This window comes from Triturus cristatus, chromosome 5_2 (assembly GCF_964204655.1).
Source record: "Triturus cristatus chromosome 5_2, aTriCri1.1, whole genome shotgun sequence".
In the NCBI taxonomy this organism is placed as follows: Eukaryota; Metazoa; Chordata; class Amphibia; order Caudata; family Salamandridae; genus Triturus; species Triturus cristatus.
The window spans coordinates 331,662,604-331,677,821 of record NC_140588.1 but is presented as its reverse complement, the minus strand read 5'-3'; the positions used below and the strand labels follow the sequence as shown (position 1 = coordinate 331,677,821).

Genomic DNA, 15,218 nt, shown 5'->3' with positions numbered 1-15,218 from the left:
TAATGCGTCCTGTACATGACATGCCTTCATGCCCACCCTACAGTAAGGCCTAGGTGACGAGAGACACGTGTTAATAACTGGATAATAGATGTTTTCTCTTTCCTGGAGCCTATTGCTGGATTCTGCTGAGGCAGCGTCTGGTATGCAGGCGATTTTTACCTGGAAAGTTTGAACATGCTAGCTTCAGACTTAGCTCTACATTCATAAATGTGCTAATAGGAGAATCAAACCACAGGCATATAGGCTGAAAAGATAGTCAAATAATTATCCTCTTTGCTACTTTTCTTGTACATGAACTGGAAATTACAGGACTTGCCAATAGCATATTATCTAATCTTTCAGAGATCACGTTATTTTCACAAAAATCGAATTTCTGTGTATATCTTTTCAGTTTAACAGTCTACATGAAAATAGACTTTCCACCACCAAGAGCATTTTGATTTGATTTAATTTCTTAAAAAGCGCAAATAAATGCCCTGAGGAGTCTTGGTCCCGAGCAATTAAAAACGCAGCCCAGCTATTGAAAGCAAGCAAGAGGCACAAGCTACTTCGCACTCTGTTCGCTTGCAGGATGCTGGGTTGGTCAATGCTTAATACGCATTGACCAATCCAGCATCTCAATTTTTTGCTTTTGTGATTTTTTTTTTTTTTGTGAGTCGGGCGTGACAGTGTGTGGTGCCTGGTATGACGATGTGTGGTGCACACGTGTAGTTTTGGCAGATGGTGTTTGTGAGTAGTTGTGTCTGAGTAAAGAGGATACTCGTGCTCATTTGAGAGGTCTAATAATATGTGATTGGCATGGAGCCTGAATTCCCCCTATCCTCAGAAAACTTAATGCATTGTTGTGGGCAGTGCCCGAAGCTAATAGACCTTGTCAACCGGGCTGCTGTTCTTTAGCGGCACAGCCCCTGCTGGACTCCTCCAGGGGGCTGCCATACTTGGAAAAAGGGACCGCCCCCACACATCAATACTGCATTACCTCGCTTTTAGTGGAATAGTACCAGAATTTCACTGCAGGACTGGTGTTCTTATTCGTGGATTGCATTTTCCAAGCCAATCTCAACTTTTTGAGAACTAACAATGCCAATGTTGACAAAAATCAACTCAAGCATTCCTGTCTCATTTAAGAGTGCCTCAGTTCAAAGCGCTAAACTCCCCATGTGAATAAAATTAATATTGCAGAAATTGAAAATATTGGTAATTGGTAGGATACCTGTAGGATCAAGTTGCCCGCTTGCCAGGTAGAGATGAAAAATGTGTCCTGCTATAGAAGCACACATGTACCATTAAACTGAATAGGATTTGTATTGCAAGAGTGTTGGTGGCTTTATAAATGCTATGCCCGGTGAGCACACACAGGTGCAACTGAGACCAGATGTGTTACTCATTTTAGTGCATTTAGTGAAGGGGAATCGGAGCCACTGCACTTCAAATGTGACTGGGTGTTTGTATGTCAATCTAGAGGCTTTGGGGACCCATTCTTCTTGCTTGCATTAGGGGCCACTGCACCCTTCCTATGCCATTGACTGTCAGTAGTGGTAACCGCACAGTGCTGTGGTGGTATAGGGACAGTATCTGGGCAGAGTGATGGTTGATCATTGGCAGGCGCAGCAATGTTGTGACTTGAGAAGTAAGGGGTGCTTTGTGATGTCTACAGTATGAAGAGTGAGACTGGGCTTAACAGGTAGGGGTGTGTGTGTGTGTGTGTGTGTGTGTGTGTGTTAAAGGGACATGGTGCTTGGTAATCAGGTAAGTGATTAAGGCTCGTGTGTGTTTCAGTTGTGAGTGACAGAGAGCATTAAAAAGAAAGCAGTAAAATAGAAAACAGATTGAGAATTGCCATTACATTGTAAGCAACAATGTAAGTTAAAAGGGGGTCCCTTTTAAATGCACTGATCGATGTGTGAAAGAGCCTGTGAAGCCGGACCTTGACCACGCTCTCCAGGACCCGATCTGTGTAATTCTTTTTCCCCTTCCCTGTGTGTGGGAATGACCTTGCATTCCCTGTTGATGGAAAACTTCCCATTGTTAGAGGGATGACCTTGCATTCCCTGTTGATGGAAAACTTCCCATTGTTAGGGGGAGAATCTCTCTCCTCCCCTTCATTTACAGAAGGCTGCACACAAGTAGAAAAATCGACTTATTCTGTTTATATAAGTGTTCCTAAACAATGTTAAATCAGTTTACTTGCAGGCAGGTGATGAGAATGTCTCGGGTGATTAAAAATATGGCAGGTGTATGAGGTTTCATTCTGATTTCTCTGCCTATAAAGATGTATTGCCATTAAAACAACCTGATGCAAATAACACCATGGCACTGCCTCTCTTTATGCACTCTGTCTAATGGTTGTGTAATGATTTGTTTTGGTTATTTCCCAGGGTATTGGATGTGACTTTTGTTTTATGTTTGAGTCTCTAAGAATTTGGGGCAGTGACATTACTTTGATAGGCCTGCTTTTGAGTAGTAGTAGTGAGTTGAGTCTGTGTGGAAATAGACTGCTTGGGATTGTTCATCATCAGTGAAAGAAGACTCTTGAATAAACCTAATAGCAAGGTTGTGTCCCATGTGGACAGATTGAACCAGGTCAGGAGGAGTTGATGCGTCAAAGGAAGTGCTAGAGGGTGTGAAGTGTAAATATAGTGACACATGGATCACGTTGGTTTTAATGTAGTTTGTTTTTGTAGCCACAGTTAGATGGTTAGGGTTCATCAGTCTGTTATATTGAAATTAGGTGGACAGTGTTTTTTTCTGCCATTTTGTATTTGATGAAACCTAAGAGCAAACAGATGCTTGCACCACTTTTGTTCTCTATTGAAAAAAAACCCCACAAAGCAAGCATGCAATCCAGTTTTCAGCAGATCCTGATCCCATGCGTGATTAAATGTTTTGCACAGGGTGCCTTGCTATAACCATACCTGTGAGTGGAATTTGTAATAGCATCACTCTAAGATATACTTTAGGGCACAAATTGGGAGGTAAATTAAGAAGAAAGCAAAAATGAGCAAATCTAAAAAAGTCAGCAATTAAATATTGTACTGTACAATGAAAAAAAAGCAGAACATGTACTTGCACGTAGGTTCAGGGCCACAGGCTTCATATGACAACTGTAGAAAGAGGGAAGAAAGAGGTGTTTTCCCTTAAGTACATCTTCGCCGTTTATCAACATTTTCCATGCCTCAGGACTTAGCTACCTGCAAGGCTATCTTGCAAACAGTAGGTCTCGTTTAACTCTAAATAGCATCAATGCATTTGATGGTAATGAACTATAAATATAAAAACATTCAAGATGTGTAAACGTGTACATTTCAGCCAGGTATTTGCTGGGTATCCTATTTCTGATGTCTGGAGTAGTAGGATGTTGATAAAAAAGGGTGTCAAAGCAAATAGGCTTTGGTTGGTGAGTTTGATGTTTGCTTTAATAGCTAGTAGCAACCACTAATCCCTATTAGAATTAATTTCTTTAACATTGCATTCAGTGAGGAACATTTTCAAAGAAGGTATTGAAAGCTGTATAGCATGAAAGATGGGGTTCAGAGTCCTGCTGTAACAGGATAGATAAACGAGAGTATGAGCTACTTAAGTGTCCCATGTGTCTTGTAACATTAGAACGTTTCTTAGGCACCATTATGGTGAATGAGAGGAAAAGAGCAAACGTTTATCCTGCATCCTATAGACTGATAAACTACTCTAAGAGGATGAAAATGTCAATGGAATGCAGAATATAGATAATTAAGTACTAATGTGGTAAATTGGACTAGGCAAACAACTAGTTTGTAATTTTTGCTAGAGGTGATTTACTTGAGTTTTCAAGGTACCTTTATGAAAAATGTTATTTGGAACAGTCTAACGATATTAACCTGTTGTGACTCTATTGTGGTAGAACATTGTACAGAGAACATAAAAAGGTTATATTCGATAATAACTTTGTGTCTGTGGGCTTTAGGTGTTGATACACTTTGCATCAATTTGAGTCCAGGTCATGGTTTCTGACACAACTTGTCTTTATCTGTACATTTGACAAACAAAACGCGTGGCCCCAGTTACATTGCGAGTTCTGTGTATTTTCTCCTTCAGAAAGGACTTGTATATCCAACTCTTTTCTAGGCATATAGTTTAACTTCTGTACTTGAAACGCATTTACTAAGTATTGGATTTCAACTATTCATAGCCTTAAACATTGTCTGGACACCGAGTAATGGGGCTACACCAAATGGATCACTGCATCTATTCAAACAGTGATGTTGGCTTCTCAACGTTGGTGTTCTCTGTTCTTAGAGCAGGGTGTATCCACTACCTGGTGGTTGACGGACATGTAATCTGTCCTTACCCACATCCTGCTGTTACCCTAACTAGAATAACAGTGGTGATGTGTCTCTTCACCCCTTATTGATCCCCCAAATTATTTCCTTTTCTTTGTAGGGGGAAGTGTGGCGGGGGAATGTAGGGGTGTCATTACATATAAGGATTTGTATGTGTTTCAATAAAAGTCTCGATGGGAACAATGAAAAAGTGTGACTGACATACACCGTCACCTTTATTCTGGTTTATTTTAGTAGAACATTTTAAAAATGACATGTTTTTACGGATTTAAGTCTTAACTATTATGTTGTATTATGAAACAGTCCCATCTCCATCTAATAAAGGGCATAACACCCTTGGCAGCATATTATCATTTTATCATAATAGTACATCTCAGCTCTCTGGTGTGTCTGTAATTGATACGAAAGCGTATTATTACTGAAAGCGGGCCATATGTGAAATTTACAAATTACCTCGCTTTGACACCCCAGGAAAACGCAGCAATACCTGGTGATATTACGTAATGGCCTTCTATACTGGATGACTTAAACGATTACCTCTTTTTAATAACAATGTGTTCTAAAATACCATAAAAGGGACATTTAAATATGAATTGTACCCCATATTTAGGAGACTTTCTGTCCGTTATAAAGCTCCTGCTATCCTCTGCCTAAAAAGACCAGAAAATCCCACAGGTCATAACACTACAGATTTTCTCAAGTAGGAGCCAAATACAGTAATCTCAAATATTAAATCTAATCTGAAATCTGTACATCACAAAGGGCAATTTATTTACTTGTTTTTACAAAACGTTAAAAAAAATCTATAAAAAAATATGCTATCTCTATTTCTAGTACAGCATTAAAAATAAAGTCCACATTGTAATCCAATTTCTGATTTATAAGTCACAAAAACAGAGCCTTTGGAGTTCGATGTGTGCATCCATAACATCGAACGTCAAAGGCTGTGTTTTGTTATACTCACCTTATATTTATGTGTATTGGATTGCAATATGGACTTTACGTTTTAATGCTGTACTAGAGAGATGAGTGTATTTTTTGACAGATTTTTTAGAAATTCTATAAACACAAGTGAATAAATTATTATTTATGGTACATAAATTATGTACTTGATTTAATATTTAGAATTGTTGTATTTTCCCCTCCCCGAGAACATCTATAGTGTACTTTTTAAAATCTAAATTGCATGTCAAACATACATTGAGCTCAGATTTTATCTTGTTACCTATGATAAAAGTCTGAGGCAGACTTTCTGAGATTCAAACCTACGAAGCAAAAACAAAGAGATGATGGACGGAGTGCTGAAACTTTTCAAACACTCACCCCCAGTCACAGATCTGGGTTAAATCCATCATCATTCTTTAGCTCACTTTGCCACCCCAGTTCAGATACAGCTATATGCAAATCAGTCTTGACCCTGTGCCTCATGGGAACAGTCCAGCCCGAACTGCCAAGCCATGTCTTCCCTGGACTGGAAACAAGCATCCTAGGACTGGTTTCGGGCTAACAGCCCTCATCAGCCAGGCTAACTTGAATCCAGTGGCAAAGTGAGCAAGGGACCCACATTTAGGCATACCCTGCCAACTTAGGGCGAACAAAGCAAACACAAAGAGATTAGCCAATTTAGGGCGAATGGTAACACCCTATATCAGCCAGGCTAGCTTGAATCCAGTGGCAAAGTGAGCAAGGGACCCACGTCTGGGCATACCCTGCCATCTCCTTGTGTTTGCTTGATTCAAACCCACGACCCTTCAGTTTAAAAAAAAAAAAAAAAAAAGCTTGTGCCTGAAACACTCTTGAGTACAACTCCTCCTGATTTCTCTACAGACGGATAATCATGAACAATTGTTGCTCTTTTTCCTGCTGTCATGCTTTACCTCACGACTGGAGTTACAGCATTGAGAATACCTCTAAAAACTGATTTCCTGATAAAACTCCGACGCCACTATCCCCTCCCCCCCCCCCTTGAACATAAATCCAGCAGCTCCCCTAAAGTTAATAGTACTAAGAGAGAAAACGTGGTCTGCCGATCAGTATACAGAATAGTATACTTTGGAACGCCTCAGGGCCAGCAGTGAGAGCTTCACGCATGTAGGTAATTTCGAAGAGAAACCCTAAAACAGCAGTGTTCAGTGACTCCTCACACAACCAGTTTATGCATGTTTAGACTGATGCCCACACACCAAGATGGCACATATGGTGCCCATGAAGAATTCAGCAGGGATGAGCCCCTTGCTGCTTGGAACTGTACTTCTGCTTCTAAAATCCAAGTCGGATGTTAATACAAACAAATGATGGACTCAGCGCTGCAAAGTTCCCAGAATGTGACAAGCGTGCTCTATAAAACATCTTAATAAACACAAATAAATGATATTTCTATAGAGGTTACACTTCAATGTGAAAGACTGTATTCTTGGACTCCAGACCTTTATTGTATGGTATGGTTATATGTTTTTTTGCCTTCTTTAAGGCATTGATTTATCATAGCAGAGCTATTTGGTGAAATATCTATGAAAGTACTGACTGCACAATGTAACTCTTTAAGTATCAGACATTGACTGTATGTTTCTCTTTTTCCTTCTCTATTTTGTCATCTTATGGCATGGCTGATGTTCCAAACGACATCGTTGCGGTCGACTTTCGATCCTCAAGGAAACCACCCAAGGCAAGTTGTGTGTTTTCTCATTGCTTCTCAGGCACTTCTTGTTTTAAAGCTTCCTATCTCTGTGGAAATTATACTTTGTTTGAGGTTAATCCTATGGTTGAATATCCAGCAGCAAACACATGGGTGTCAGTACGAGCTGGGACAAATTTGGGAGTCACTGAGTGCTGGGAATGAATGAATGAATTGGACTCAAACAAGAGGTGTGTTTGTTTACTTGAGAACTAGGATATATGCAGCGGACCAAAAGGCAGCTATATCTTCTCCTCTCCTTCCCCAATCGAAAGTACATTAGTGTGGCTGTTTTCTCCTTTTTAGGTCTCGTCTGAGACAGCGCTTTAGCGCTGCTCTGGCGAGACTTATAGTAAGCGAGTTTTGGAAGTGCAAACAGTGCTTTTCAGGCCTCCAAATACAGTGCATGTGCCCTGGGCGCGCGCACCATTTGGCAGCCTGAAAAGCACTGCCTGATCACTTGCTTTGATGTCCTCAGTGAGCCGCGGGGCCGCTGAGGACATCAAAGTGCACACCATTTGCCACCCCCTTGTTTTTTCCTTTGATCCCTATCTTTCCCTTCCTCAATCTCACCCTCAACCTGCCTTTTACAACTGCGGCCCGCACCACTGCGCCCGCCCCCACTCCCCCCTCCCACTCCCTCCTCGTCAGCTTCAGTGCGCTCTTGTTCTGTGCCACTCGTTTTTCCTCGTTTTTTGTGCCTTTCTTCCCTCTGTGCCACTCGTTTTCCCTCTTTTTGTGCCTTTCTGTCCTCTGTTACACTCGTTTTCCCTCTTTTTTTGTTCCTTTCTGCCCTCTGCTCCTCTCGTTTTTGTGCCCTTCTGCCCTCTGTTCCACTCGTTTTTTGTGTGGCTTTCTGCCCTCTGCTCCTCTCGTCTTTTGTGCCCTTCTGCGCCACTCTTTTTTGTGCCTTTCTGCCCTCTGTGCCACTCGTTTTCCACTCTTTTTTTGTGCCTTTCTGTCCTCTGTTCCACTCGTTTCCCTCTTTTTTTTTTGTGCCCTTCTGCCCTCTGTTCCACTCGTTTTTTTGTGCCCTTCTGCCCTCTGTGCCACTCGTTTTTCATGCCTTTCTGCCCTCTGTTCCTTTCGTTTTTCTGTACCGGCTTGTGTGGAAACGCATATAATTGGGTGAGTATCTGTGCTTTTATCTGTGTATGCTTATTTTGCTTGCATACCACTTGGTGAATATCTGAGAGTGTGGGTTTGTGTGCCTTTTTGAGCTAACCAGGGACATTTCCACCTTAAAGATCAGGGAAAATATTTTAATCAAGAAATATTTCCATGGTTTGTCAAATGTCCTGGGCATACGCTGGTATTCAGTGAATATAAAAATGTGTGTGCATTGCAATGTTTGTGCAATTATATGCATTTAACAACAAATACATAGACAAAAAGAATGCTCTACAAATAGCAGAACTGTTGCTGCGTAATTGTGCACCGTTTCACACCAAGAACATATCAAATTAACTGCTTGTCTCCAAGCCACGCCCTTAGCTTCGCCCCTTCTGTTACATTTAGTTAGTGCCTGCATTTTTTTTTTTTTCCATTTAAAGCACTGATGCTTCCAAGTACATAATTCTCCATTAGTCTGTACACGTTTGCCTAGATCTCTGAATAATAATAGGTTCAATAACTCGAAAGAGAAAAATCTACAAGAACAGTATTTCTTACGAAACGTCCCTAAACCTATAAAAATTAGCAGAAAAGAAGTTGGTCATTTAAAGAAGCAGCGAGTGCTTTCCTAAGAAGAGCTCTTCAGGAACCAGCCAGCGCCACGTTGACTGCAAGGTGACATGTTTACGTAGGACCACGTTCCCAGAACAGATGGCTGGCTTGTCTTTACCCACGCAGAGGAAAGGAAATTAGGGCTGCACACAGAACAAGCATTTGCAATGCAATAGGTCTCGCATTTGCAAAAGTTTAAGCTATTGGCATTGTTCATGACAATGCCTTTTTTAATCTATTTTATAAAACAAACACATAATGGCATTTATTTATCATTTACAAAGCCAATAGCTAGTGTTGCATTATTATTAGCAATGCCAGCTGCTCACACTTTTATAATGCGAGACCTATTGCATTGCAAATGCTTGTTTTTTACTGCACACAAGACAGATAACGTTGGAGACTTTATATGAGTCTCAAGTGAAGAGGAGCTCACGACCAAGTTCTTGCACGTCAGGAGCAGCGGTCAGAATGAAGATTCTCACCTTAACCCCAGCAAACTAAAACCTGGCACGTCGGCAAACATAAAAAGAAAACAATTCTTAACAACTACTTCAGTGTGTCTTGTGGTGCAGCATCCTCAAACACGTGTAGAACCCTTTCCAAAATCAAATTGAGTTCTCTGACATAGTCTGCAAAATTTAGATCATCCTCCTGAAAGACCTAAACCCCAAGAATTCTAGACAAGATGGTATCCATGAAAATTATTGGATAACGCTTTTGCAGAAGCTAATCCGAAGGGCATATGTAGGAATTTGTAAACAGAGTTATAAATGTAGTACAGTCGTGACTCTCTGCAGCAAGTGGAATCTGGTGGTATGCTGATTTAAGGTCTAGCAAAGAAAACACCTTTGACCCCCCCACCCCAAGTTGGCTATTAATTCCTGTACTTTAGGCAAGGGATAGCAATTGATTATAATCTTCTTATTTGAAGTGCGTAAATCCACACATAGACAGATTGCACCAGTCTTTATTCTGAAGAATTATCTTCTCTGTGCATAATATGTCCAACAAAACTTATAACTTAGTCGTAATGCTCATGGGAACCGGACTCACATTGTGTACAACAGAGCTAGCCGTCTCTTTGAGCTTAATACGGTGTTCAAATTTTGTGATGTTTCCTATTTTGTCAGAAAAAATATGCGGAAATTTGGAAATGACATTCTTTATCAACAAATCCTCATCAGATTCAATAAAGGATATGAAGCTGTCAGCAACAACACGTTTTTCTGAATCTGGAATTAGCATGATGCCCATCCTGGCTTGGTCTTTGGAGCCAATAATATTTCTCCCTTTTACTACCACATACATTTTTGTGATGGCTTTTATACCCAAACAATTAAGGACCTCAACAAAGTACCTTAACATGTCAATACCTTGTTCTCCGAAAGCCTTGGGGTTGACATCGGACTCTGATAAAGGGGGCTTGTTCCAGCTTTCCTTGTACAGCAAATTGGATATGATCGTGATTGGTGACCCTGAATCTGCCATCATGGTTACTGAAGGATCACCAATGAGAGCCTGACACAAAGGCCCTTTGGTTTTGCCTGTGGTATTGTTCTTGGAAGTAACTGTTAATACCACTTTAGACAAATTCTTGAAGCATTGCTCAGTGTCTAATTCAATGCTGTTAACCCTAAATTTAGCTTCAGAGTTTCTGCACACACCCTTGAAATGTCCAATTTTACTACATCTGTTGCACCTTTTATTGACTGGCGGACATGTAGGACCATTAGCTAAATGTGTTTTGGATCAATGACAGTAGCATACACCAGAGTTTTTCTTTTGAGGACATTTTGTACCTTTATTTTTTGTATAAATGGCAGCAGTGCCGTCTGCCACACAGTGTAAATCCACCGTAGAGACACTTTATACTAAGGCATCAGTAGCGATCAGTTTAGTTGAAACAATATACCTCTCAACGCCTTTTGCAATATCGATTACCTCAGACAAGCTTGGGTCTCTATAACTCAACAGTCTTTCTTGGATTTTGTTTCAAAGCACAGCTGTAAACTAAACAAATTGGTCCTTGATGTAAGTTTTGAAAGAGTTGCCAAAATTGCAGGAAGAGGCAAGCTTTCGCAGAGCTGAGATCTATTCCTCAAACCATGCATTTGAAGAAATGTAAAGGTTGTAATAAGACACTGGGCTTTTCAAAATCTTTGTTGGACAACCTCGCTACTGCTTATGTGTATTTGTTCTAAGTGCCCAAACTGTCTGAAGGAACATCAAGTTCAGTTAGATTGTCAAATATTTGTTGCCCAATATTATTTGCCCTTTATGTCCTAGATGACTAAACAGAAGTGCCATTTTTCTTTTGACATCCAATTTTGTTGCATTTTTGACTATCGTATAATTCTCAAAATTACGGAAGCACTGTTTCCATTCAATGGGTGGTTTACCTGGATTCTGTAGAAAAGGTGTCATTTATGCATACTGGGGAATGTTTGTCATTGCCATGGTAACGCAGTACTATATACAATACTTGCAAACACCACTGTTAAAGGGTTACTAAAAAGATGAATAGGTACTATTAATTGTTGTATGACAGGTATTACATTACCCTAAATATTGGCAGTAAATTGTACAAAATACTGTAAACATAAAGCAGGAAATACGACAAAAACACTCAAATGTCAATCTCCAAATGTTAAAAATAATGTGCTGCAAATAAAGCAAGCTGAACAGTTGTAACACAATGCCAATTGTGGTAAGCTTGCGGAAAATGTAGCTGCTTTAATTAAGTAAACAGTACCTCGCAAGGTGTGCCTATCACCAAAGGTTCCACGTTTAATTTATGTGTTAAAATGCTTAACACAGTAAACGCTGTGACAGGCTGCGAGATTAAAGGATGTTCCTGTCACAGAAATCCTTCTGATGGTAAGCACTGTAATAGGCTTCAAGATTAAAGGTGTGCCTATCACTGGAATCCTTATGATATGTGGTTGCGTGATCGCGCTACAACTCTGCAGGTTGTTACATAAAATGGCGGCCATATCACGTCGGCACGTTGAGGCGGCATGATGCAATAAAACCTCTGCGTTCCCAAGCACTGTAAGGAATAATGCCCATTCAGCTGGTGATGCTGCCGATGACCTTCATGTGTGCATATGCAGACCACAAGCTCTCCTGAGCATACACCCCGGTCACAAACTTTCAGAGCTGGTCAGCCTCTGCCCGAAGAGGAGCAAAAAGGGCAACACTCCCAACACGTCAACAGGTAAGCAGGAAACAACGACCGCAGGCAACCATCCAAGCATGAATCTGGTGGCAATCCAAAAAGTCAGTGGGCTCCCTACAGCAATCTGCTCATCGCCAATATATGTTGAGTGCAGTTAATGGAGGAGACAACACAGAAATTACATTGGAGACTTTATTTGAGTCTCAAGTGAAGAGGAGCCCATGATCAAGTCCTCGCACGTCCAGAGCATCGGTCAGAATGAAGATTCTCACCGCAATTCCCCCAATGAGCATGAATCTGGAACGTCAGCAAGCATTAAAAGAAAACAACTCTTACACCTACTTCTGTGCATCTCTTGGTGCAGTACGGGATGCACAGCAAACCCATGCGTACACAACAATGGTTTAGAATGTTACTTATGAGGAGATGTTCTGTGAGTGAGTGATTGGGAGATGATGAACAAAAAATATTTCTTACCTCATCTCTGTGACAAGTTTCCTCATAACACTACAACTGTCAGAATTTTCAGTAACACCAATACCCGGTGAAGGAGATTAGGTGAGCAGCGATGGTGCGGGCAGGCATAACGTGTGGCTCAAGTGATCGAGGCAGTGGCGTTACGAAAGGGTCCGCAGGAGGCTGCACAGGGCTAGGCGCGGCATGCTGCACAGTATATCCTGTTCTCAGGTTGCAGGAAGGGTTGTTTTGGGCCGGACTTGTTGGATAATCAAAGGTTTCCTAAGCTTTAAATTGGTCCTGATGATGAGGTCACCAGAGGTTTTGGTGGTTGCATTTTGTAACCTAGGGGGTATGATGCAGTGTATCTGGGCCTCTGGGTTGCTGGTCGTCTTCATTCTACTGGATTCTAGTATCGACTCAGTGAATATATGATGTTGAAATTTCCTACAGGGTTTGTGGTGGATTTCATAAGTGAGAGTGCAGTTAAACTAGAGCCCCTCAGGACTGCTAGGGGCACTCCACCGCAGTGAGTGCTGGAGTGTCTTAAGGCAAGGTAGTGGCGTCTTACTTGCACTGCAGTAATATAAGGTGTTGCTGGGATCTCCATTGCGGTAGAGGGATTTCTTATGGGGGATAGGGGCATCCCTGTTTGTTTATAGACGGTCTTTCTGTCTGTCTCCTGGGTCTCTGTATGATGCACACATTTTTTTCTTTTTCTGATTGGATGGTATTTTGTGAGTTTATAATAGTACAGTGTGTGCGGCAGAATGCTGGAGAACGTGTATCTTGTTGCGGAGCCAGTGTTTCTGTATTGCAGTGAAGGACAAGTGCCTCTTGGCCCCTGTTTGAACTGTGAAATACAGCAATAATCGGGGCTCAGGAGGCCCGCATGGCTCAGAACACTGAAGCTATTGGATCGGCCGCACTAATTGTAGCTACACGGTAGCTACACCCATAAATGTACCTCATGCTGAGAGCACATGGATCATCAAATGTTTTTAGAGGTTGGGCGGAGGTATGTTATGTTAATAAAATTTGTAGAGCGCAACGGTTACCCTGAGGTGTCCTGGTGCTGTATTGATAGCTGATCGGAGGGAGGTGAACAGTCGTTGAATGAAAAGCCAGGTCTTCAGATCCATCCTTAACAGAGGAAGACTAGAGGTGTTCCTCAAGGAGAAAGGCAAGTTATTCCACGCCACTGAAGCCCCGGTCCTGAAACTCCTACCACCCCAGCTAGCCTTCTTAACTAACGGCGTGAGAATCTTTTTGGCGCTGGAAGACCGAAGGGTCCTAGTGGGAGCATACCATGTAAACTTGTCCTGCAAGTACTGAGGGCCTGTTCCATTTAAGGCCTTGAAGACTGTACAAAGGGCCTTAAAGCAGACTCTTTGCTTCACCGGCAGCCAGTGCAGCCTAGTTAACTCGTTTTTTACCGAAGCAAATTTCGGAATACCTAGTAACAGCCTTGCCACCGTATGCTGAGGTGTTACTGTGGATTGCTGGTTAATTATGGGTCTGCTCCTCCTCTGATCCATGGTGGTGTTGTATGTTACTGACCGCACCTCTTGGCATTCCAGAGCCACTTACATGATGCCATATCCCTCAATCTGCCACCCCAATGAGCCAATTATATCCCAAACTAAGACAGCAACACCAGACATGTTCCTCGATCGGCTGGTCTCTCCAGTACCCAATCAGGTGCCTGTGCCATAAGATGATGAGTCCAAGATGGGCCTTAATCACTCCCATGAACCGAGTTCTCCAATATCCTTCCCCTTCCACTTGTGGTTGTTCCCTCCCATTTAGCCTAGTGCTTTTAATATGAACCAAGGCCTGCTGTCAGCCCCATAAGTCTTCAAAGCTGGGCACATAAGTGGAACACTTTATTGCCAATTTCAGATCTTCCATCTACCTCTGTTCCCACAATGTCCGTCTCCCCTCGAACACTAATTAATTTTTCAAATAAGGAAAAGGAAATTGAGCAACCGATTGGTAATGCTTTATCCACAAAAAAGAACCTCCAAGTTAGATACCTGGTAATTCATAATCATTTGGATGCACTGGCTAAAGACGAAAAGCAGATTTAGGGCCTTATGTAGGTGGGCTTGCATTTACCACTTCATAAATACCGAATCATACCGATTCGGTATTTATGAAGTGGTAAATGCTATGTAGGTAATTGGTCGGTAAATATTACCGATTCGGAATAATTCGGTAATTACCGAATCAGTATTTACCGAATCGGTAATGAGGCATACCTTCCCATTGATGGGAAGGTATGCCTCATTACCGAATCGGTAAATACCGATTCGGTAATGGGGGAGCACATGCAAGGGTGGCAGGGTGTCACATTGACACCCTGTTGCACCCCTGATTCGGCCATGTGTGCACATGTGGCACACATACATGCCCTGAGGGCATGTGTGTCTGCCACATTGCACACATCTACGGGCAAAATAATGCATTTACACACACATTCGTCATTTACCACCAACTATTAGTTGGTGGTAAATAACGAATCCCCACACACACCACACAGTCCCCCTACATCTGATTTCTGTATTCGGAATTTACCGAAGCGGTAAAATTACCGAATCGGTAATTTTACCGATTCGGTAATTTTACCGATTCGGTAAATTCCGAATACAGAAATCCTCCCCCCTACATACCAAAAGCCAAAATACCGGTCGGTAACGGTATAATTACCGAAAATCGGCCGTTACCGACCGGTATTTGGCTACCTACATGAGGCCCTTAATGTTTCATTTGGCCAATAGAGCCCCAACTCTTGCTCTTTTAATTAACTCAGTGGTGTCGTCCACTATGGCCTATTTGACAGATCTCAAGTCATCCGGTATGA

General features: G+C 41.7%; 1 protein-coding gene across 1 annotated transcript in view; it reads left to right on the top strand.

Moving 5' to 3' along the window:
* KIF13A (kinesin family member 13A) overlaps positions 1-15,218 on the top strand; it is a 758,668-nt gene that overhangs the window by 238,029 nt on the left and 505,421 nt on the right. The window contains exon 3 of the mRNA XM_085607091.1: positions 6,972-6,984. Within this exon, the coding sequence (XP_085463217.1) occupies positions 6,972-6,984 (13 nt within the window). The remainder of the gene's footprint in view (positions 1-6,971; positions 6,985-15,218) is intronic.